The sequence below is a fragment of the Mastigoproctus giganteus genome, chromosome 4 (assembly GCF_048544385.1).
Source record: "Mastigoproctus giganteus isolate SK-2022 chromosome 4, ASM4854438v1, whole genome shotgun sequence".
NCBI lineage: Eukaryota > Metazoa > Arthropoda > Arachnida > Uropygi > Thelyphonidae > Mastigoproctus > Mastigoproctus giganteus.
Window position 1 is genome coordinate 149,674,080 of NC_143578.1, and position 24,296 is coordinate 149,698,375.

At 36.2% G+C, this 24,296-nt stretch overlaps 1 protein-coding gene across 1 annotated transcript in view; it reads right to left on the reverse strand.

The window, feature by feature from the left end:
* The window catches only part of LOC150087120 (twitchin-like), a 3,511,780-nt gene that overhangs the window by 2,323,303 nt on the left and 1,164,181 nt on the right, over positions 1-24,296 (reverse strand). Inside the window, 2 exon segments of the mRNA XM_090372971.1 lie at positions 6,903-7,202; positions 17,227-17,511. Of these exon segments, the coding sequence (XP_090229097.1) occupies positions 6,903-7,202; positions 17,227-17,511 (585 nt within the window).

The following is a 24,296-nucleotide window of genomic DNA, read 5'->3' on the forward strand; positions in this document are numbered from 1 at the left end:
CGCAATGAAACCCCATAAGGAGTGATGCCCATTCCAGTCACCCAAGATACAGAAAGGTGGCGGCAGCTGGGTAACTAAATCATCCAAATCTGTTAAAGGGTATGAATAATTTGGCAAAAGGTATATGGAAACAACTGTTACCGCTATCTCAACAATAACTCTAGTAGCAATTGCTTCTAAAGTTGTTTGGAGTGCGACAGGTCTGAAAGGAGTTCTGGAGTTAACTAGCAATGCTGGTGTAGAGGATGTGCAGTTTGCCTGATTGTGTTCTTTCAATCCACAGAGTGGACAGATGGGATCACTGCAACATGTCACCTGAGAGTGTCCATATCGCTGACAGTTGTAACACCTTATTGTATTCGGTATACATGGTCGGATTTTGCAATTTAAATATCTTGCAATTCCCCACTCAGTTATACTGAGTGGGGAAGAGAAGGATTGTTAAAGGTGAGAATAACTGATCGGGTTGGAGTGAGATTTCTGCCTTTCTTCATCATTATCATCCCAACATGTATCACTTGTTGTTCTGTTAGCTCATGCAGTAATTCTTCCTCTGAAACAGTCAAAAGGTCCCATTCGGTAATAACATCTTTTGATGTTTTCAGGGAATTATGTGGGGTAATTTCAACTGGCAGTCCTGCAAAAGTTTTTGTTTTTAGCAATGTCTCAGACTGATGACTTAGTGAGGTTTCTACTAAGAGATCACCTGATTGTAATTGTTTTATCATTTTTGGTGATCCAACCATGGACTCTATAGTCTTCTGGACTAACAGTGGGGATAATTTCCCAACTGATTGTGTTGATAATGAATATCGCCAGAAAGAAAGGCACAGTAGGCTGAGAGCTGTTGATTTTCATTCTCTTAGCCTGAGACATGTTCAGTTGCGAGTCATCAGATTTATTGGAGTTAACTTTCTCCAATCTTGTGCTGTTAGTTTGGTCCATTTTAAACTCCTTTTAGTCCTGGGTGGTGACTTTTCACCCAGGTCCAGCCCTGCCACAGGAGTAGTGCCACCAAGTCACCAAGCGAGTAAAATAGAAGGTTATTAAGAAAGGTTTCTTTCCTTTCTGAAACTTCTTCCTTATGCTTTAAGAAAGAAAACTCTTATTATATATTTGAATAACGGAAGAAAAAATGTGTGAACTCAAAGGGAAAACTTATCTCTCTAATATAATAGAGAGTAGAAGTCTCAGGGAATATCGCTTGGCCTCAAGATTCGCTTGGCACCCGGACCATCTCCATTTATTCTTAAAACTTGTGTTCCTGGACTAACTCTTGTTCAAGTGTCCCCGTTTTTTCTTTCTTCTGCTTGGAAATTTGCTCATATCTAAAAAAGGGAAATTGCTTGGAAATTTGCTCATATCCAAGTCCCTCCTATAAAATTATCAACCCATTGCAATTACTTCTACTGTTGTGAAGGTAATGGAGAAATCAATTAACAGCCAAGTCTTAAACTATCTAGAAACCTTCCAACTGATTAAAGATTGCCAGTATGGATTCTGTCAGCCAGACAGAATCCATTCTGTCATGAATGAATTCAATGGAAAAGTTTGGTGAGACTCAAGCAGTACCTCTTGAAATTTCAAAGGCTTTTGATTGTGTTTGGCATAAAGGTCTTCTAAATAAGCTTCCATATTATGGTCTGCCAAATGTTTTTTGTAATTGGGTATCCAGTTTTCTCTCTGACCCCTCATTGAATGTGATGGTTGATGGCTCTCTGTATTCTAACTTCTCCACTAATGCTGTTCTCCAAGGTTCAGTTCTTTTTCCCACATTTTTTCCTGTTGTATGTTAATGACCTTCTTCCATTGACCAGAAATTAGAGGAATTTGAATTTCATATTATTAGAGGATGGAACAGGGGATGTGGGAAGTGCTTTTGTTTTTCTAGGATTTTTTAAAACTAATAATGTATAAGCATTCTTTCATGCATCATTTGTCACTAGTAGTAGTAATAGTAGTAGTAATGGCAAATGACACAAGAAAGTAAGCTTATATAGAATCAAAAAAAAACTGTTCACCTATCCGTACCCTCCAAGAATTTGTCCTGTTCTCCATTGAATTTATTCAACCCATTCACTTCCACAACAACAGATGTAAGCCTGTTCCAATAATCAACCACCTGCTGGCAGAAGGCAAACTTCCACACATTTATCCTGCAACTCCTACCTCAACTTGGATTTATGCTTCATCATGAGTGTAGTCTCAGCAAGTGGAAGAGTACCACTTGCTGACCATTTACCATTCAGCTTATTCAATCCAGTCAAAGCTTTAAACACCTCATTCAAATCTTCCCAAGGTGCCTAAGTCTAGAGATGCTGCAATTTGCAAAACTGAAGCCTTTCCTAGGTAAGAGCACCCTTTTGTTCCCTTTCCCAATCTGGTCACCCTTCTCTGCACCTGTTCCAGCAGATCTACATCCTTCCAAAATGAGACCTCCAGACCTATATACAGTACTCAAGTTGCAGCCTAACCATGGCCTTATACAAAGGGATAATTACCTCCCTGCTAGCAATGTTTCTGTATATAATTGACAAAATCCCATCAGCTGTCCGGGTAGCCACAGTGCTCAGAAAATTTCATGTCTGACTGTACCATTACCCCAAGGTCTTTTTCATTCTCTATATCCTGCATATAGTACTACAGAGTTGATAAATTACTCTGGTAAATTACTGCTGCCCATGTGCAGTACCTTACATTTGTCAATGTTAAACTTCAACTACCATTTCTCAGCCCATCAACTCAATTTTGATAGATCTGGTTGCAGTAGCTTACCCAGCACTGAACCCTGGGGAACAACATTAGTCCACAAAGAGCAGTGCCCATTGATCACCACTCTCTGTCTTCTTCCACTTAAACATCCCTTTATGCATAGCAGTAATTTGCCCTTAATGCCACACTGCTCCAGTTTGTAAAGCTGACTTTTATGTGCAACAGTATCAAAAGCGTTCCTGAAATTCAAGTATAAGATGTAAAAATTATTTTATGCATCCTGTTCCTTGGTCACTGCATCATAGTAACCTATCAGATTGGTTAGACATGACCACCCCTTGACAAATCCATGCTGTGATTGCAGTATAATTGCATACCTGTCCATATGGTCCTGCATCACTTCTTTAACCAGTGATTCCATTATTTTCCCTATTAGTAAAATAATAAGAGGAGTTTACCTCAATACAGTATGTAGAACACTTCCGTATGATACCCTCCAGAAATTAAAACGGAAAAAACGAAAAAATCGACAACTTACCGGTACATTAGAGTAAAATATAAATAATTAAATAATCAATTTAACACAATTCAAATCAATTTAAAACAATTAAAAATCAAATTAACGCAATTAAAAGAATCTAACAAAAATATTCAAAACGATTTTCCTTCCTGAAGCTGACAACGCTTTTCGACCGTATGTCGTGATCACAGGAATGAAAATTACCGAATCAGGTTAAACCTGACACTTAAATAGTGATTATTTGTCTTAGCGCATGCGCGTAAAGGTCCATGCATCGGAGATCAAATATGGCCGCCGAACATTAACAGAATTCTCGTGTAATTTAATTTCAACGGTTTCTGCAATTAATAGTCGCGTATAATTACGTTGAACGTTAAGTATTTTGGCCTCGTTAAATAAAAAAGTATGTTTTTCATTAATGGCATGAAAAGCTAATTCTGAAGCTGCTGAACGAGAAGCACGAAATTTGTGTTGTTCCGTGTTGCGAACACGGAACAACACAAATTAATGATCTGGTATACAACATTTCTTGTGGTGATTGCGACTCGTCTTACCAAGGTTCGACGCGATTTTCTCTTAATATTCGTGTAAATCAACATGAAGCCTCAGTTCGTGCTTCTCGTTCAGCAGCTTCAGAATTAGCTTTTCATGCCATTAACGAAAAACATACTTTTTTATTTAACGAGGCCAAAATACTTAACGTTCAACGTAATTATACGCGACTATTAATTGCAGAAACCGTTGAAATTAAATTACACGAGAATTCTGTTAATGTTCGGCGGCCATATTTGATCTCCGATGCATGGACCTTTACGCGCATGCGCGAAGACAAATAATCACTATTTAAGTGTCAGGTTTAACCCGATTCGGTAATTTTCATTCCTGTGATCACGACATACGGTCGAAAAGTGTTGTCAGCTTCAGGAAGGAAAATCGTTTTGAATATTTTCATTAATTTGATTTTTAATTGTTTTAAATTGATTTGAATTGTGTTAAATTGATTATTTAATTATTTATATTTTACTCTAATGTACCGGTAAGTTGTCGATTTTTTCGTTTTTTCTGTTTTAATTTCTGGAGGGTATCATATGGAAGTGTTCTACGTACTATATTGAGGTAAACTCCTCTTATTATTTTACTAATATTATTATCACCGTAGAACATATTGAGTATTACAGCTCTGATTCATACTATCTAATTATTTTCCCTAGAAATGACATTAAGCTAAAGGGTCTGTAATTACTAATATTGCATTTTGATCCACTTTAATAATTGGGGATATATTCACACTTCTCCAGTACATAGGGACCTCTCCCGAATCCAAGGATGCACTCATAATAATGGCTAAAAGTATGCTTACCTCTTTGTTGCCTCCCTTAATATTGATAGGATCCTTAATTTGATAGGATCCATCCACCCCAGGTGCCTTTTTTTATGTCCATTCTCAACAATATCTCCTCCACTTTCCTTTCAGTTATTACAAAGTCATTTACTCCTCGATAGAGTTTGATAAACTTCTGGCTTCCAATTCCTAAAGAATTCCTCATATATGAAATGTAAATGCAAAATACCTATTCAAAATGTCCCCAACCAGAGCAGGGTGATCAACAATTAACCCATAAGGTTCAAGTGGCCCAATCCTTCCTTCTACTGTTAATATAAGCATAGAAGCCTTTGCTGTTTTTCTTTGCATTATTTTCCAGAAACTTCTCATAATCTGTCTTAGCTTGCCTAACCTCCTTTGTGACTTGAATATAGGCTAATTAACATCTACCACTGGCTTCTGTATCACCTGATAATTTATATGGGTGCTATGCACTTTTCTTCTCTGCCAAGTGTCTCAATAGTTCATCTGATATCCATTTAGGTCTAAGCTTTGAACAGTATTTCTTTGTTGGTATGAAAAGCCTAGTAGCTTCTTTGATTACCTCCCTGAATACTTCCCATTTAGAATTTACTGTTGGTAACATCATAATTTAAATATTATTTAACAAAACACTTCAGAACTGTGATTAGTGTTAAAATAAAACTCAGTTGGCAGCTTTCTTTTACACAATTAATTGTACAATTAGTTGCCAGGAGACTTTTGTTGCAGAAAGTAAATGCTATGCTTCTCTTCAGAAGCATACTCATGGTATGCTTCTGATGGCTGTTAAACTCAGTGTCTGCAATTTATAAATGCATTTTTAATGTCACCGCTATAGAATAGGTAATAAAAAGGCAAAAGTAATGAATATGGTTGTTGTAAATAGCTGATTAAAATTTGAAATGAATGTTCAGTTAGCAATCAAGCAAATTTTGTTCAATAGATTTTTTTCATTTCAGTCATAATGCCCAGGGATAATATCCTCCCTCAGTTTAGAAAGCAATAATGATTTACTTTCTTTAAAATTAAATGTTTGGGATGGTAACTCCTCTTAGCCTTTGAAGCTGTTTTGGTGCTTGACTTGACTTTAAATAATTAGTTAACCATTAATAAAGAACCAGGTCATAAGTTTATTATTAACTGCTGAAATTAATAATAATTGCAACAATTAATAATAAACTTTTGAACAATTAATAAAGACCAAATAGAAATAAGTGCAACTGCAATTATATGCTGAATGTCATACAGGCTGATAGATGTTCTCTTAAGCACAACAATAATGGCAAATTTTTGCTTTTTTAAAAGTATAATTAAAATTACACAATACATGGAATTTAATGCTGAATCATTATTATAAAAACCAGCAATGCAGGCAAAAGTGCAGTTTGAATTTATTTCTGCATTGTGAACTTCTATAAAATAAATAAATTCATGTTTATGCTCAGTCAGTATGGTCTCCAAAGCAAATGACAACTTAATTTGATTTCTTTTATTGAATCATTTTTATTGTTTTATTATAGCATTTATCATTGCAACAGTTTGATTGGGCAAAGTGTGTATTCTAATTATGTTTCTCATACTTCATGACAAATCAAGGAAGAAGAAAGAAGCAGGGCATCAATTAATGATAAAAAAAATACCCTACTTTTAGTAACAAAAATTATAGCTTTCTGTACTATATCCACTGAGTTCATATACTTGGGTCATTAGTAAAAATTAGCAAGCACAATGTATCTCTCTCTCTCTCTCTCTCTCTCTCTCTCTCTTTCTCTGTTAACAGAACGTAGTACAACTTGCAAAATACCTAGCAATGGAAACTACAACCAAGATGCCCTTTTCTGCTCACTATATAGTTTGAAGAAGTCTGAAAATAAAATACAACTGAATTTATGCCTGCACAGCAATGACAGTCCAATGTAATTTGCTATTAATAAATAAATAATATTGGAAAAATTTAATCTCCATTTTTCTGAAATTTTTGCATTTTCTGTTTAATCCTGATGTGAACTGCAACAAGGGACCCAAAACCCAGAAAATTGATAAGAGGTCCAATACCTATAATTATAATATATATAAATGAAAACCCAATTTCAATCATACTACAGTATTACAGGTTTGAAAATTTTACTTGTTTTGGATTGCCATAAAATTCAAGTAATATTGAGGTACAAAAATAAAAATTGTCATGGATAAATTTGATAGACTAATATTCACGTGGTTAAATAAGATAGCTCATATAATTTTTTTTTTTTTTTTTATGTTAAATAAACAATTGCATGTAAGGGAAAAAAACAATAAGCCTACCATAAGGATTTTTAGCAATGACTGATTCTGGAGTAACAAGTGGCTCAGATTCTCCTTCTTCATTAACAGCTGTGACCCGAAACTGGTATTCTTTACCAGGTGTAAGTCCACTAACTTCCATTTCAGGTTTTTCTGTTCTTCCAACTCTAGTCCAACGACCTGTATCTTTGTCAAACTTTTCTATTTCATAATGTTGAACTGGCATCCCTCCATCATCATCAGGCTTGTTCCACTGCAACTTACAACCCTCTTTATGAACATCAGACACAGCCAAAGGGCCACCTGGTTTGGATGGCTTTCCTAAAATATTATGATTCATGAATTACAACAAAAACTTAAAAAGAGTTTAAATATTAATATAAATTACATAATAGGAAGATACTGGCTGATAAAATGATAAATGTTCTCTCTATAATAATTATCAAAAGAGACAATGATATTAATCAGACAATGACTGAAATTTAGTGCTGTATTTCTGGAGGGTCAAAGAAAATAAGATTTCAGATATTCCCTTTATACCATTCAGTAAACAGCATAAATATATTAAAAGCAGAAGCAAAAAAATTATTTCCTTAAAATTCTATAATAAAATAAATCACTTACCTTTACTTCTGGGATTGGGAATCTGTGACCCCAAGCAAAGATAACAGCAGCTCTCATTTTGAGCAAATGAAAAAAAAACATTTTATTTCACTCATTGGTATATTGAAGCACAAACAATTATCTATCTTCTGTTGTGTTGCTTGACATGTTTAGTTATCCTTGAATAATTCTGTATAATATGCTTTGGTGCCCTGTTTTATTGACTCTGAAATTTGTCTTTTTTGTTAATTTTTTTTCTAATTTGGTTCTTGGATCATGAAAGGTTTCCATTCTGTGTTTTACTTTCATTATAATAATAAAGAGCTTTTGGAATGCCCCAGTACTAATAGTTTGCCTTCAGCAAAAATAATTTAGCTCAAAATAATTTTAACAATTATTGAATTTTCTTAAATAAAAAATTAAGGACAGTATAATAAATGGTTGTAAACAGGATGTCGCACTTGTGATGCTTTCTTTCAGGTCACAAAATAGAAGACTGCAGTAGCATTTCAGTAAAGGTATATGTTTAAAAACTATGTTTGCTCAAAATTTTTCCTTGAAGGAAATTTTTTCAAGGAAAAACTTTCTTTGTCCAACAACAAACTCTGCTATGAACCCATGCCAAACGTTAATTTTTTTATGACAATTTTGCCAACCCCACTAGGCCAAAGCCTATCCGTGGTTATGGTCAAAATATTAACTAATACAGAGCTTCAAGTTCCAATTTGGTTAATATAAAAGTGCTAAAATAACACAACATATAAATTAAACAAATAACTATTTCAGCAACTTAGCCTCTCCTAAGTAAAATCAGATCTTAAGGATTTTACACTTCCATCGATCTTAGTGAGAAGAGTACCTCTACTACCTACCTGAATTCTGGTACATCTTATAAAAACCACTGCAACATAATTATTAAAATAAGTAAATAGCCGTCTATCCGTGAACATGATCCAAAGTCTCTCCCTCATCAGCATGCCTACAGGCTACTCAAAATTTATTTGGTGCCCCTGTAGCCAGGTGGGAAGGAGCAGCAGTGCGTAGCACACGCTTCTTGATTAGACCAGAGTTCGAGCCTGTCACTACCAAATACGGAGGACGCGGAAAGGTCAGGGAATGACCACCGTATTTACCGGAGCAATATGGCCTTAGTTGCTAATGCTCCTAAAAAAAAAAAAAACCAAACCAAACCAACCGAATTTATCCTTAAATCAAGATATTGATTGCAATTTAACATAACATGTTTCCACGGTGTCATCTTCACTATAACTGCAGGTACCTTGGTCCAAGGGTCCAAACTGAAAGAGCCTATAAGACACACCAGTGGTTTTCAACCGGGGTGCCACAACAACATTCCAGTAGTGCCACATAATTTGGGTTTAATTACTTAAACTTATTTTATTGAGTAGGGGTGCAACAAAATAAAATAAATTATTTAAAGATGACATTATCAAAAAAATACTAAGCAGGGAAAATCTTTGTGTCTGTAATAAATGCTTATTAATGACCACCTTATCAACCCAATGCACCCATGCTCCGGAGGCTTAAGTTATGATCAGGACAAACAAGCACTCATAAAGTAAATTTAGGGTGCAGCCTTTAATGCTCCAATCCCTTCTTACAACCTGCCGGAGCTTGGTATTAAGTGCCCTCATTTTTGTCTTTAAATATTTTGCATGTTTTGTGAAGAAAAATCGTTCTTAAAAAATTAGGCAAAGTATTTTGTCACTCTAACATACTGAACTGAATCACCCAGGAGCCTCACAGTCGGTGCTGTTTATACTTACATGACCTTTCAGCAATATCTGGACTGTCTTTTCCCAAGATATCTGCAGCTTATAGAGCCTGCTCCAATTTTCCAATTCTGCTAGAATTTCTTTAGATCTTTTCTCTAATACGGAACGAGAATTGCCAAATACTAAAATTGCTAAATCATCAGCATATGCAGTCTTTTTTATTCCTTCTTTCTCCCAAAGTAAGAACTCATCAAGGACTGCGTTCCACACAAAGGGACTGACAACCGAGCCCTGAGGACAACCTTTTTGTACCACTTTCTCAACTTTAGTATACACATTTTCTACATTCAGTTTCCTATCATTAAAATAGTCTCTAAAAACTTTATATACCATAACAGAACACTCTGTTGCTCTTATATGAGCAAGGATGCCATCCCACCACAACCTGTTGAAGGCACCTTTGAAATCTATAAAAATTCCTAGCACACGTCTGACAGCATATATGCCAAACAGTAATTTCTGCATTTAAGAGGACTTTACTATTAGTATTAGAATTAATAGTAGTGGCAAATAATGCAAAGTAAGTTTATATGATACAACCAAAAAAAAAAAAGAAAGAACCCAATTTTCCTGCATCACCTGCCCAACCCCTCCAATAATTTGTCTAGTTTATCCTTAAATTTACTCAAACTAGCAGTTAGTTAACTGTTCCAACAATCAACTAACTGCTGGTTGAAAGCAAATTTTGGCACATTTGTCTTGCAATCATCCTTCCTCAATTTAAATTTATGACTTCTCATGTATATGTCTGAGCAAGAGGAGGAGGATGCCATCAAGATTTAGCTTACTCAATTCATTCAAACAACTCAATCAGATTTCCTCACAGGTGCCTATTTTTCAAATACTATGAATTGAAAAACTAATGCCTTCATAGATAAGAATACTCATATGCTAACTAATCTTAATGTGCTTCTCTGTATCATAAAACAGGTTCACATCTTTCCTAAAATGAGGTTTCCAGACCTGTCTGCAACTCAAAAAATCCCAGAGGCTCATATCTGGTGAGTGTATGGGCTTGGCACACCCAGGGTCCTGAGCTGGATATCATCATTCTTCTCTTTCTTGGTGATTCCCCTTCTACTTCTGGCTCTCTCTCTCTCTCTCTCTGGGTAACTCAGGAATTTTTTTTTTTTGGCTGGTGCAGCAAAAGACTCAGTCTTCCTTGGACCATATAGCTAATAATAACAATAATAATAACCAGTGCTTTATACATTAGAATAATCACCCTTATCCCTCCTGGCAAAATTCATGTATATTATTCACAAACCCCCAGAACTGTCCTAGCAGCCAACCCACACTCTTCTGAGACCAGACCATGTTTGACTGCACAATTATCCCAGGCCTTTTCTTCATTTCCACTATTACCCTGCATGTGGTATCACATAATTGACATGTTATTCTAAGATTACTGCTACCTGCGCAGTACCTTGTATTTGTCAATGTCAAACAACTCAATTACCACTTCTCAGCCCTATCTGCTTAATTTTTTTTAGACCCTGATTATTGTCATTAAACAGCCTGAAAACCTAAGTATTATCTGCAAACTTATATATTAAGCTTGATATGCCTCATTGATGTCATTAATCAATCTTGAAAACAACAATTATTCCAGATTTGACAACTGGGGAACTCCAATAATAATTGCATTATTAGTGGAGTTCCCCAGGCAGCCAAGGTCCACTGTCTGTCTTCCCTCACTCAACCAACCCTTTATCTACAGTGGTATTTTTCTCTTTAAAGCATAATTCGACAATTTGTACAGCAGTCTTTTATGTGGAACAGTATCAAACAACACATTTTTGAAATCTAAATACGGTTTATCCCCCATTGTAGTTCAGTTCACTCAGGGCTTGTTTGCTATGGCGTTCTGTATATTTTGATACTATCCTCCAGAATAGCATATTTATTCAAGTATTGCAGGAGTTACCCAATAGTAGATATTTAGATAGTTGAGTGGCCCTAAAAGAGATAAAAATGCAGAAAGGCTCTTCAGTTTAATTTTCCTATCAACTGCTACTCACATGTCATAAATTTGAAATGCTGCAGAGCATTTCTAATTTATAACAAAGGTAAATTTTGAAAGCTGTCTTTTACTACCCTAAAAGTTATTTTTTGTGCCCATCAGTAACTTATATCTCTTTGTAAATTTTCTGTAAAATGGTATGATCATTCAATGTTATACATAGAAAAATATATCAATGCATTCACTACACCTTTTTTTTTTATTTTTTGTAAATTATAAAAGTGTACACCCAGCCAGACAATGCTATTGGAAAGGTAGCATCCGCTTGTGAGTTTTGGGGTTATAATTAGCTGAAATTTACTAAAGCGTTGTTTATAAAACTTATGTTTAGTAGGAACTATCGTTTCCTCACAAGGAACTGTTTTAAGCTGCACAGTGCTTTTCAGTACAGTTTTGGTTTCCCTATTAATTACATGCATTTTTGTCAGAGTGATTGATTACAGCTACCTGTGTGGTAGTTTCAACCTCTCCCTCTCTCTCTCTTTTATAAATGGCCTCAAAAATATCAAGTGAGTCAAGCTAGTGCTAATAACATTAAGACAATGAAAAGCTATCAGGAATACTTTTCAATGGAAACTAAATTGCTCATTCTAAAAATAATGAACTTAGACAAGGTGGGTTTACACTACATTTAGTGGAATTTTGAGTAATATGAAAATTAACAATATCAAAAGCTGATACTGTAAATAATGAAAATACAATATACATATAAGATTCTGCAATTTTAAAGTAAGCTTTTGGTAATTTACTTGATCACATCTTGCATTTATATTTTATTGCATAATTTATGAATTTAAAGTTCATATTTAGATCCTTAAATATTTCTGCACATATTTCTCACCCCGGATCCAGGATAAAAACTTGGCACTGTCCTACTGACTAATGGAGTTAATCCTTCTCCTATAATTCTTCTATTTAATATTTTATATAGAGAAATGATACCTTAAAATCAGCCAGAAATACTGGTCACCAACCAGTTAACACCAGAACTGTCACAATGATCAATTTGACTATTTAGAAAGTTTGCTTAGCTTAAATTGTTGCAGTTTTGCAGCCCCTTTAAGAAGCATAAGTCTTAACATTTCCTAACTTTCCATTAACTTACAGTATGCACACTTGCAAATAATTTTGCACAAGGTCCTTCAGGTTGTCCCAAATATTCTCTCAGATATGCCAGACAAGCTGTACTTGCTGCCTGGTAGTCTGAAATGCTGATGGAACTGATATTCGGGAGACAATCAAGTCAAGTGGACCCAATTTTGGCGAAATCGCGGAATCTAAGCAAGCAATAGAAAACAGCGAATTCAAATAGAACAGAATGACTGAAGAACAGGAAAATAAAATAGACCAGATACATCTCCCTCCAGTCCACCTGAACCAGAAGCATGGTCTGAAGATGGGTATCAGCAAGATCCTGAACCAGCCTGCAAACCAACCCTGATGTTCAGAGTATGGGAGCAAAGGTCGGCCCAGGCTCTAAGAACCCTGAATCCAGGATAAAAACTTGGCACTATCCTACTGGCTAATGGAGTTAATCCTTCTCCTATAAATTAACTGCTGGCAGGCCTCTTGCCTATATGCACACCCGGTTTCTGGGAGCATCGGCAAGAGGAGTCTGTCAGCAGGTAAGAATTTAATCACTTTGTAATTACCTTAATTTTCCTGTTTTCTATTGTAATGGTAACTTAAAAATTTAATACTTTACAACCATAATTTGTAAATTGTAATATTGGTAACTGTAGTAATATTGTAATCATAAATTGGTAACTGTGATTACTGGAAATTGTAATATTCTAAAAAAATTTCAAATTTGTAACTCCTATTTTTCTGTTTCCCCAACATCTTGGTCTGATGATGGGTATCAGTAAGATACCCAGAACATCATATTAATGTAGGTGAACAGCCTAATAAACTATATTGTTAATTTTCACATGGTATAAGAGTGATTTTAATATAATAATAACCTTAATGGAAAACAACCACATAACATTCTTCCGTATTGCTCCGGGAATATGCGGTGGTCATTCCCCAACCTTTCCGCATCCTCCGTATTTGGTGGTGACGGGCTCGAACCCCGGTCTAATCAAGAAGCGTGTGCTACGCACTGCTGCTCCTTCCCACCTGGCTACGGAGGCACCCTCTACAATTTGTATGTTTTTTTTTTTTTTCTGAATATCCCAAAAATTTACAAGCATCCCATGCATTTTTCTTCTCTGCCATTAGTGTCATTCATTGCTTTGATATCCATTTAGGCCTTAAACCGAATCTCTTAGTTGTACTAGTAGCAACATACGCTTATAAAGCATAAGCCAAAAAAAAAAAAAAAAAAAAAAAACTTTGCACATCACCTGCCCATTCCTTCCAATAATGTCTAGTTCTTCCTTGAATCTATTCAAACTAACCACTTCTACAACAACAGATCAAAAATTGTTCCAACGATCAACCAGCACTGGCTGATTCAAATGCAAACCTCTGCACATCTATCCTGCAACCATCACTACTCTTCCTCGATTTGAAATTATGCCTCCTCATCATGTGCGAATAGTCTGACCAAGGGGAAAATCAGGAAAAAACGGCAACAATATTGTGCTTGCTCAACCCATTCAAAGCCGTGCAGGTGCTTAGCCTCCAGAAGCTTAAATTTGGAGAACTGAAGCCTTCCTTTGTACCCTTCTCTGCATGCCAATTCCATAAGATCTACATTATTCCTAAAATGAGGTCTCACTATGTGTCAGGACCAACCATCAGAAAAGTAACAAGAAGATGTCCTCAGAGATCCATTCCCCCCACATGTAATGCAGTCTTTGAAAACTGGCAGAAGAAATCCATCACACAATGACATTTCATTAAATATGCTAGTGATTTGGCAATCCCAGTGGCCGGGTAACCTCAGGTGGAACTGGAGACTACTGCCAACACTCTGCTAATAGACTGAGCCAATTGGTGCCACACTCATAACTGAATGCTTTCACAAGCAAAATGTCAAAGTCTCTTAAAAAGAGAGATTTCCAGATCTCCACTGATACAATAAAACAACAAGCCCACCAAATCAAACAATACCTTGGTGTGGTGCTGGATGAAAAAAACGACTTTCATTCCTTTAACCAATATGTCAAGGAAAAAGGCCAAAAGTTTCTCTGGGAATGTGCCCTGAAGCACTACTACTTTACGTTATGGAAGTTGATAGGTTGAATAAATTTAAGGAGGAACTGGACAGGCATTTGGAGGGAATGGTGTGATTTTTTTTTTGGCTGATGCTGCATAAGCTCATGCACTTGCTTTCTTGCATCACATGCCACTACTACTACTACTACTCTGCAGCTACACTATTGCTATACCCTGACTGCATATTTATCCCAATTATGACATACAGTAATGGAACCTGGGTTGGATCACAAAAGAAGTGCTCCAGAATTAACTCCTCCAAGCACAGAAGTCCATGCTTCTCCTTATCATCTTGAGCCTTTGTCTCCAAGCAAGGAGGTAAGGAGGACTGATATATGCCCAATGTGGGAACTTACCTGCTAAGATTCAAGACACTGGCCTGGATCTAACCATAGCAATAAATGTGGGGGAAAAAAAAGCTACGTGCTGACTTTCTGAAGAAATGGCATGACAGGCATAATGTATGATCATCAGATGGGGAAAATTTTACTTTGGGATTGATGACATGCAAATTCATCCCACAAGTACAAAAGGACAGACTAAATCAGTCACTATGGCTTGCTATGAGCCCACACACAACATACCTTATGACTGGATATGGCTGCATAAACAGGAAACATTTTGAGGCAACAATCTCCTCCCCTTTCCTGAATGTGCACATGGTGATGTGCAAGTCTGGGACCATATGACTACCCAAATTACACAGACCTAAAAACTAACTTCGAAATTGATCTCAAAGAGTGAAGAGTCCTGCCATATAGATTTAAAGTCAAATTTTATAGCCCTTTCTGTATTCACCACCACTGACATATAATTAGTTTTAGTGATTGCCTCACCATTTCAGCACACCTTTCTGTAATCAAGGAATCCCGGTATCCCTCTTTGGCAGAATTCTTCCTGAATCCACCACACTTTGGTCAGTAGGATCCAACTTACCTGGTCTATAAGAACCCCTGAACCTACAACTCCTAGAATAGTGGGATATGTCTCCATCCATTCTCAGGCAAGGGATATCCTATCATCTTCTGGACCTAGGCATTCCATAGAATGGGAATCATATGTTAATCCCAGGTCCCACCTGGTACGATCATCACTTGACTTTGTCTGGGCAATGTTAGCATCCAGTTCCATACATGGGAAATCATTGCTGCAAATGCTGACCTTAGTGGCTGGGTAATCCCTATGAATCTTCCAGGGCACATCAAGCCCACTAATCCCAGGCCTCCTTTAGGGTAGGATAATACTGCTCAGCCATCTGAAACGGCAGTATCTATTTTGATGCCAATGAGGTGTGGGATCTCACACTACTGCTATTGTCAACATTCCTTGTGGGAGGATTACCTTGCTAATCCAGATGAATTCCACCTTTTAAACTTTAATTGGCAGACCTTCTCTCTTCAATTTTTATAGGAAATATTTCTTTCTCTCTTCCTCAACTTACTCACCCCCCCACCGATTCCAAAACTGTATTTTTTGTTTTGGGCACTTTGGGCTTCTTTTCAGCAAAACCTGGTGCTGGGTGCAGTGTAGTCAGCACCACAGTAATTGGCCTGCCTCCTCACAGCAAGGACAAACGCTAGGCAGCAGCCTTCCAAGTGACTGCTGCTCCCTGGTACCCAGTCAACAATATTCCAACACAATCCGACCCAATAAATACACAAACTACACTACACTACACACATACAACTGACTTCATCATTGAAGGTACAGGAGTATTGGGGAAACCGTGAGCCCTGTAATACATCAAACACACAACATGCTCATACTGCACATAATTCCAGAGTTGGAGGAGACACCCAGTGCCGCTTGACCCTAAATACTACTTCACATAATGTATCCACCGTATTCAAATTCCACAACCACTATATCTGAGTGGCACAATGTTTCTGATATCTGTATGTCTGCATTATATGACTAAATCAATAAATCACAGTCATGATATTTATTTATCACACACCTAGCATTGTACACCTCATATAGCCAGGTGGGAAGGAGCAGCAGTGCGTAGCACACGCTTCTTGATTAGACCGGGGTTTGAGCCCATCACCACCAAATACGGAGGATGCAGAAAGGTCAGGGAATGACCACCGCATATCCCAGGAGCAATATGGCCTTAGTTGCTAATGCTCCTAAAAACTAAATAACAAACAAACAAACAACACCTCATAGACATGCTTGTACATTAGGTGTATTTATCATACACCTAGTGTACAAGCATGTATATGAGCATCAATTTTTATTCTTAGTATCACAGCCTATATATTTGCTGATTCAAGGAAGACCCCACAGCAGGCTTGGTAATACCCTACCACTTGTTTTCCGTGCTACTATATGTCCCAACAGAACTGCAAGAATCAATTTCACCCTCTGCACACAGGTGCAGATAAACTAATTAGTCTGTGTACTAGCAATTTTCTAAATCACATTACACTGTCTCAACAGCATCACAGCTATTTTTGCATCCCTCTGGTTGTGACATGCAGGAAGAATTAATGAGATTTTGCCATGATAGGAAGAATTAATGAGACTTACTATGATAGAAAGAATTAATGAGAAGAGTTTGTCTCGTAAGCCTTACACAATCTCTCCAGGTGCTGGGCTGACAACAAAGCTCTCATAATCCAATCCTTCCTATCATGCCAAAATTATCTTTATATATATAAAAAAAAAATATATATATATATATAAGTGATATCAAGGAAGTTCTGTTATAAATCTCAAATAACAGTAATATTTTTAGCTTAATACTGTTGCATACCTAATACTGTTACTTCAATTGTTCCTGAATCCTTTCCAGATGAATTACTTGCTGTAATTGTATACTTTCCTGAGTGCTTTCGAAGAGCTTTTGTGATAGACAGGTCTGAATGATAACTGATATTTTCAATTTTTATGTGATCATCATTGCTCAATTTATCAGTTTGCTTGAAAGTCCATACTATTTCAGGGGGAGGTTCACCTCTAATATCAATTCCAAATTTAACAGAACGTCCCACTTTAATTGTAACATTTTTCAAGCATGTTCTGTCAATCATGGGTTTCACTGAAATAAAAACAGATGCGGTTAATTATAGAGACAAATTTTACTGCTTTTTTTCTAACAGCTTATGTAAAACAAACAAATAAAATTATCAAAAGTACAAATATTCACAAAATAATCAAATTATCTGATTCCAATATAAAATTCATGAACATTACATTCACAAAATAATCAAATTATTTGATTTAGAAATTGACAAAACAACCTTTTCAATACGTGATTGTAAATATAATTATTTCAAGCCCCCATAAAGTTACATTTTCTGTCACTGACAATGGAGCAATAGTTATAATATATAAAAATAGAGTTCCCGGGTCTAGACCCATACAATTAATGTGTCTTTCTGAAATGAAACATTCATTGCATGAATATAATAAAACTTGCATTTATGCACTATAAGTCATTGATTGTATAATAAAACAGCAACTATAAGTCACTGTTTATAAAGGAGGTGTTTCAATTCTAATTAAGTTAGAATATCACACAGCATCTCTTATTCATAAATGTTTAATATACATAAATAATTCACTTAATTTTGCTTTGTCACCAAGCATATGAGAGTCAGAGGAGCTTTCAGGTTTGTCAAATACCAAGAGAAGATAGTATGGACAGCTGAGTGGGATGGGAACTCGATCAGATTGTGCTTTGCTGTCAGTTGCATCTGACAGATAGAACACAGTGGTGGATCTTCTCCTAGAAGTAGATAACTGTGTGTAAGAAAAGTGTGCCCAATCACAACCCTGTATGTAGTACTCAAGATGCAGCATAACCATTACCTTTGTACAATGGGATAATCACCTGCTTATCCAAGCTAGCAAAGTTCCTGTATATCATTGACAAAACCTAGGCGTAGTGCTGGCAGTTTGTCTGCACTGCTCAGAGAACTTCACATCTGATTGAACAATACCTCCCGACACAGCTTTTTCATTATCCAATTAACTTGAGTGTAGTACCACACAGTTCATACATTAATCTGAGATTACTGTTATATGCAGTGCCTTGCATTTGTCAATGTTAAACTTCGATTATCATTTCTCAGCACATTGGCCTAATTTGTTTAGACCTTGTTGCAGCAGCTTACCCTGATTACTGTCATTAACCATCATACCAACCTTTGTGTCATCTGGAAATTAGACATTCAGCCTGATATACAAATACAAATGTATATCACTGTTAATATCAATATCATTAATAAATAAAGAGAAACAACAATGGACCCAATAATGAACGCTTGGGGACTCCACTGACAATGCTAACATTATGAAGTCCATTATCCATTAAAAATCACTCTCTGTCTTTGCCCACTCAACAATCCCTTTAACCAGCACATTAACTTTCCCTCAATGTCACACTGGTCCAATTTTTACAGAAATCTTTTGTTTGCAATAGTTTTCCTGAAATCATATATATGATGTTGTTATTTGGTTTTCAGGAGCATTAGCAACTAAGGCCATATTGCTCGGGGGATATGCGGTGGTCATTCCCTGACCTTTCCGCATCCTCCATATTTGGTGGCTCACGGGCATATATATGATAACAAAATTATTTTTTTGAATCCAGTTCCTTTGTTACTGCATTATAATATCCAATCAGGTTGTCAGACAAGATCGCCCCCTTAACAATTCATGCTGTGACTGCAGTATAATTGCATTCCTGTCTAGATGGTCCTGCACTACTTCTTTTACTAAAGAATTCATTATTTTACTCGAATAGAAGTAAAACTAACTGTAATTATTAATGATCCTTTTAATCCTCTTCTGTGAATTGGGAATTCATTTGCACATCTCCAGTCCACAGGGATCCCCCCCCCCCTTAATCTAAAAATGGATGCTCTCATAATTATGGCTAACAGTTTGCTTACCTCCTTTGCTGCCACTCTTAATATAATTAGCTAAATGCTATCTACTCCAAGTGCCTTTCTTATGTTAAGCTTCAACAATTTTCCTTCAAATTTCCTCTTAGTTATCACAAAATCATATAGCACCCTATAAGATTTTGATGAAATTCTGTCATTCCTCTCCCTAAAGAATTCCTCTTGTGTGAATGTAGATGCAAAATACCTATTGTTTTTCAGCAACCTGAGCAGGATCACCAACTTTTAAACCATCTCCCTCAAGTGGACCAATGTGATTCAACTCCTTCATTTCACTGTAATATAAATAAAGAAGTCTTTGCTGCCTTCCTTTGCATTTTTTGTCAGAGACTTCTCATAATCTGTCTTAAGTTGCCTAACTTCCTTTCTAACTTGATAACAGAGTTGTTTATATCAACTTCTATATCACCTGATAATTTATATGCATCCCATGCATTTTTCTTCCCTGCTACAAGTTCTCATCAGGTCATCTGACATCCATTTAGGTCTATGACTGGAAGAGTAACTCTTAGTTAATCATCTAATGGTCCCAATTTATAGAATTTATAAACAGTCTGAGATCACTGTAGTCACTCTTATGAAAAAAAAAACTTCTCTTTACCCTTGACAGTAGTTATATCTGTAAGTAAATTCCATATCAGCACATTGTAATCACTGCCACCAAGTGGGTCTTTTACCTGCATATTCTTAATGCATGAAAAATCATTGCTAATAATCAGATCAATAGTATTATTTCCTCTTGTTTCTTCTCTAACATGATGTAGAAAACAGTCATCCAATAAATCCACAAAAGTCTTGTTACTGTTTAGGTGACCTAACCAAAAGTTCCAGTCAATATCTGGAAAAGTTAAAATGCCCCATTTTAAGATATTCTGATTCACTGGCCCTCTCTATTTCTCTATATAGTTGTTTGTTATACTCATCACAGTCACTTGGCCTATAGCACACATTTACTCTTATTTTCCCAGTGCTTATGCCACACAAAACTGACTCAACATTGCATTGCCCACTCACGTTGACAGGAACTGCTGCCTTATACTTATTATTCTATTTAACTAAGAGCATAAACCAACTCACCCTGCTGTTCTGTCCTGTGTCCCTTCCATATATATTGTCCTGCCCATATTCAAATTCTGCATATTTTATATCTGAGTGACACCATGTCTCAATTATTACCACAATATCTGCATTTGATGACTTAATCAGTACATCAAATTTATTTACTATGCTCCTAGCATTAGTGTCCTTAGCAGGGCTTGAAATAAATCCTCAACACATTGCTTTCTAGTTTCCTCAATGTTCCAATTGAAGTGGTGCAAGAACTAGAATGCCATAAACGTAGATTTTTTTTATTTTTTTTATTGTGCAAAAGTTTATTGTATAGTTGATCTCTTCGAAGCTGGGTCCAAATGGTAGTATGTTTAGCAAAAAAGATGTCTCTATAATATGTAAAAGGCACAAACTAATTTTTTATTTTTTATGAAAACCCCAAACAAGAGAGGTATTAGATCCTATAGTACTTAGTACCATAATTGGGCTGAAGTTTGAGAAGGTGAAAGATGATACATGTTGACATTAGACTTGGAATTTCTGTAGACTGAAATTTTCAGGAAATATGTATGAAGGTTTTTCCAGAAAACGGAAGTTGAATGAATAAATGAGGAAGAAGAAAAGTTGGTTCTGTGAGTTTGAAATTGGACAGTAAAAGGATGTTGACTGGCTACACCATGTGTTCGGACTGCTTTGAAAGAGAGAGTGTAAATTATAGAAGCCAATTCAGAAGAACAGTGCAAATGGAAGTATCTAAAGAAAAGGCATGCAGCAGAAACAGAACACCTATGAGAGAGAGAGAGAGAGTTATTTTTTTTGTTATTTTTGGTTTTTTAGGAGCATTAGCAACTAAGGCCATATTGCTCCGGGATATGCGGTGGTCATTCCCTGACCTTTCCGCATCCTCCGTATTTGGTGGTGACGGGCTCGAACCCCGGTCTAATCAAGAAGCGTGTGCTACGCACTGCTGCTCCTTCCCGCCTGGCTATGGAGGCACCCAAGAGAGAGAGAGAGAGAGAGAGAGAGAGAGAGAGAGAGAGAGAGAGAGAGTGGAGAGGCTCTGTTAGAGATGAGTCATTAATTAACCTAACTGCACTTTTGAATGGAATCCAGAAGCCTACAAGACGTTTTGTGGGCATTACCCCATATGTGGGAACAATATTCCAGGATAGTTTGGATTTGCAATTTGTACAAAGTGAACAGCTGTTTGGAAGAAAAGTAATGCCAAGAGGGAAAGAGAAAACCCAGTTTTTTAGATGCAGAGGAAGCAATACTTGTGATGTGTTTATGCCAAGAGAGGTTTGAATCAGGGTAATCCCAATAGAGAGATATGATCTTTAAAGAGTGAGGGAAAGAACTGAACCTTGGGGAACACCAGCATTATTGGAGAAGTTAGAAGAATGAGAGCCATCTACCATCACCCCCAAGTGAGCAGTCAGTGAGAAAAGTGGATACCCAATTATAAAAAAAAAAAAAAAACCATGTGTGTACCATGTACACATGAAAGATGTTTTATTTTATGTGAAAACATCTTTGACAAAAATCAATACTGTTTAAATTTTTAAAATCGAACCAAAGTTATGAACAATGTAACATTTTATGCTCACACCTGCTACTTATTCTACCAAATCAACTTTAGTGACTGAGTTAGTGTTATTTAGGAATTGGCATAATTTGTGTCATTTTTGTCTTCCATTTTCATTACCAATCGGTTTTACTTCAGTCCGAAATATTTAGTATGAATGATATAATGCTTTATGCTCATGCCCACTACTTACTCTACCGAATCAATATTAGTGACATCATTTGTGTCATTTATGAAGCGACATCATTTGTGTCATTTCCATCTCACATTTTCATTATTATTATTATTAGCCATAATGTGCACGGAAGCCTGAGACTTTTGCTGCACCAGCCAAAAAAATTTTCTGAATTACCCTGAGAGAGAGAGAGAGAGAGAGAGAGAGAGAGACAAAAAACAAGAATAAAAAGTAGAAGGAAATCACCAAGAAAAAGAACAATGACGATATCCACCTCGGGACACTGGGTGTGTTGAGCCCATACTCACCATATGTGTGCCCTTGGGGTTATTGCTTTTACTTCAGACTGAAAAATTTAGTAAGTGCCACCAAAGATGTTTTCACATCAAAAAACTGGATACCCAATTTTTTGGAATTATGCACAGTGGCGGATTAAGGATGGTTGGGGCCCCTTGGCAAATTATATTTGGGGGCCCCCCAAATAATAAGAATAAAAAAAAAATAAAAGTTAGGTAGCAAATAAATGAAATTTTGTACTTTTGAATTTTTTGAACTTCTGGATTTTTCTGCCTGTTAAAGGGTTAAAGGATGATAAATAATAAAACTTTTTAGTTTAATGAATAATTTTTTATGTCGTTTTTACAAATTTACTTTGCAAATTTTAGAATTCATGAATTTATTGATTATGTCTTCAAAGTTTATTTTTTCGGCAAACTCGTGTTCAATGGAAATTAGGGATAAGGCATTTAATCGCGCTTGGCTCATTACAGCCATTGGTATTGCGGCATTATTTAAAGTGTAGATAGTCCGCACAGTTTAAAATACATATTAAAACGTAATAATTGTTTTGAAAAAATTTTCGCTTAAAATAATCAAGATTTTTATGATGGTTACTTTTTTTTTTTTTCTTTTTTTTTGGTAGTTGTTGGCGTATCGGCTTCTATGGCCATAATGCACCTCCCAAGGTTTTTTTTGCAGTACTTTGATCCAAGCCTGAGGCGGGATTCGAACCCGCGACCTTTGGGTTGCCAGGCAGGCACTTTACCCACCAGGCTAGCCCGGTCGGCTGATGTTTACTGAAAACATTAATCTATTTTAGAACACTATAGGAAAATGTCTTGGCTTGGGGGCCCCCAAAGCCTGGGGCCATAGGCACTTGCCTCATTGCCTTAATGGGTAATCCTACCCTGATTATGCGTCATGTAATTGTGTATCATGAATGTGATCATGATCTAGATTTTTTGCAGGTCAATCCACATGATATTCCAATATGGCCTAGAATCCAACAAATAGCAACTTGTTTTCGTGCTTTTTGAAAATATATGAGTTGACTTAAGATGTTGAATCAATGGCTGTGAGAGAAACATCAATTGTCCTGTAGCTAGTACTGCAGAAAGAGAGTCAGTATAAATTAGGACAGAAAAAAGCTCTTGGTCACTAATACCATCCAATGCACAATCACTAATATTTTAAAGGCATATAGTTCTGCTTTAAAAGAATACTGCAAAAAAAAGAGACAGATAAATATAGTTTATTCTGGAAAATTACTAATATGCATACTGAGTTGTTTGATTTTGATCCATCTGTATAAATCTGATAACTTTTTCTATTTTCAAAGCTGTACAGTTCATGTTAATTCTCATTACATTTGGGATACATCCTTTTACTTCCATTCTGTTAGGTAAGAAATGGATAAAGGCATGGATAAATGGTAGGTAGCCAAGGAGGCTCTGAATTTATGTCCACAATAGAGATGTGATGGAAATGTATTTCCCAAATTAAATTTCTGAGATGCAATCTACTGGTTTATTTTCATTCAGTTTGTGATCACAATTAATTGCCCATAGTGGTTAATGAATAATGGATCAGTTTGGATGTGATACTGAATGCTTATTTTCTCTGCATAGAAGCAGAGTTGATAATTTAATTAAAGATTTAACGGTGCCCCTGATGGATCTGTGAAGTTCTGAAAGTTCCTAGAGAAGTAACTTTCAGAACTTCAGAGAGGCACTGTAACATGCCTCATCCAGTCAAAGCATATGCATGGGATCCATAATCCAATCATGACCTAATCATAGTTCTGTATAACTACAGCAATGTGATTC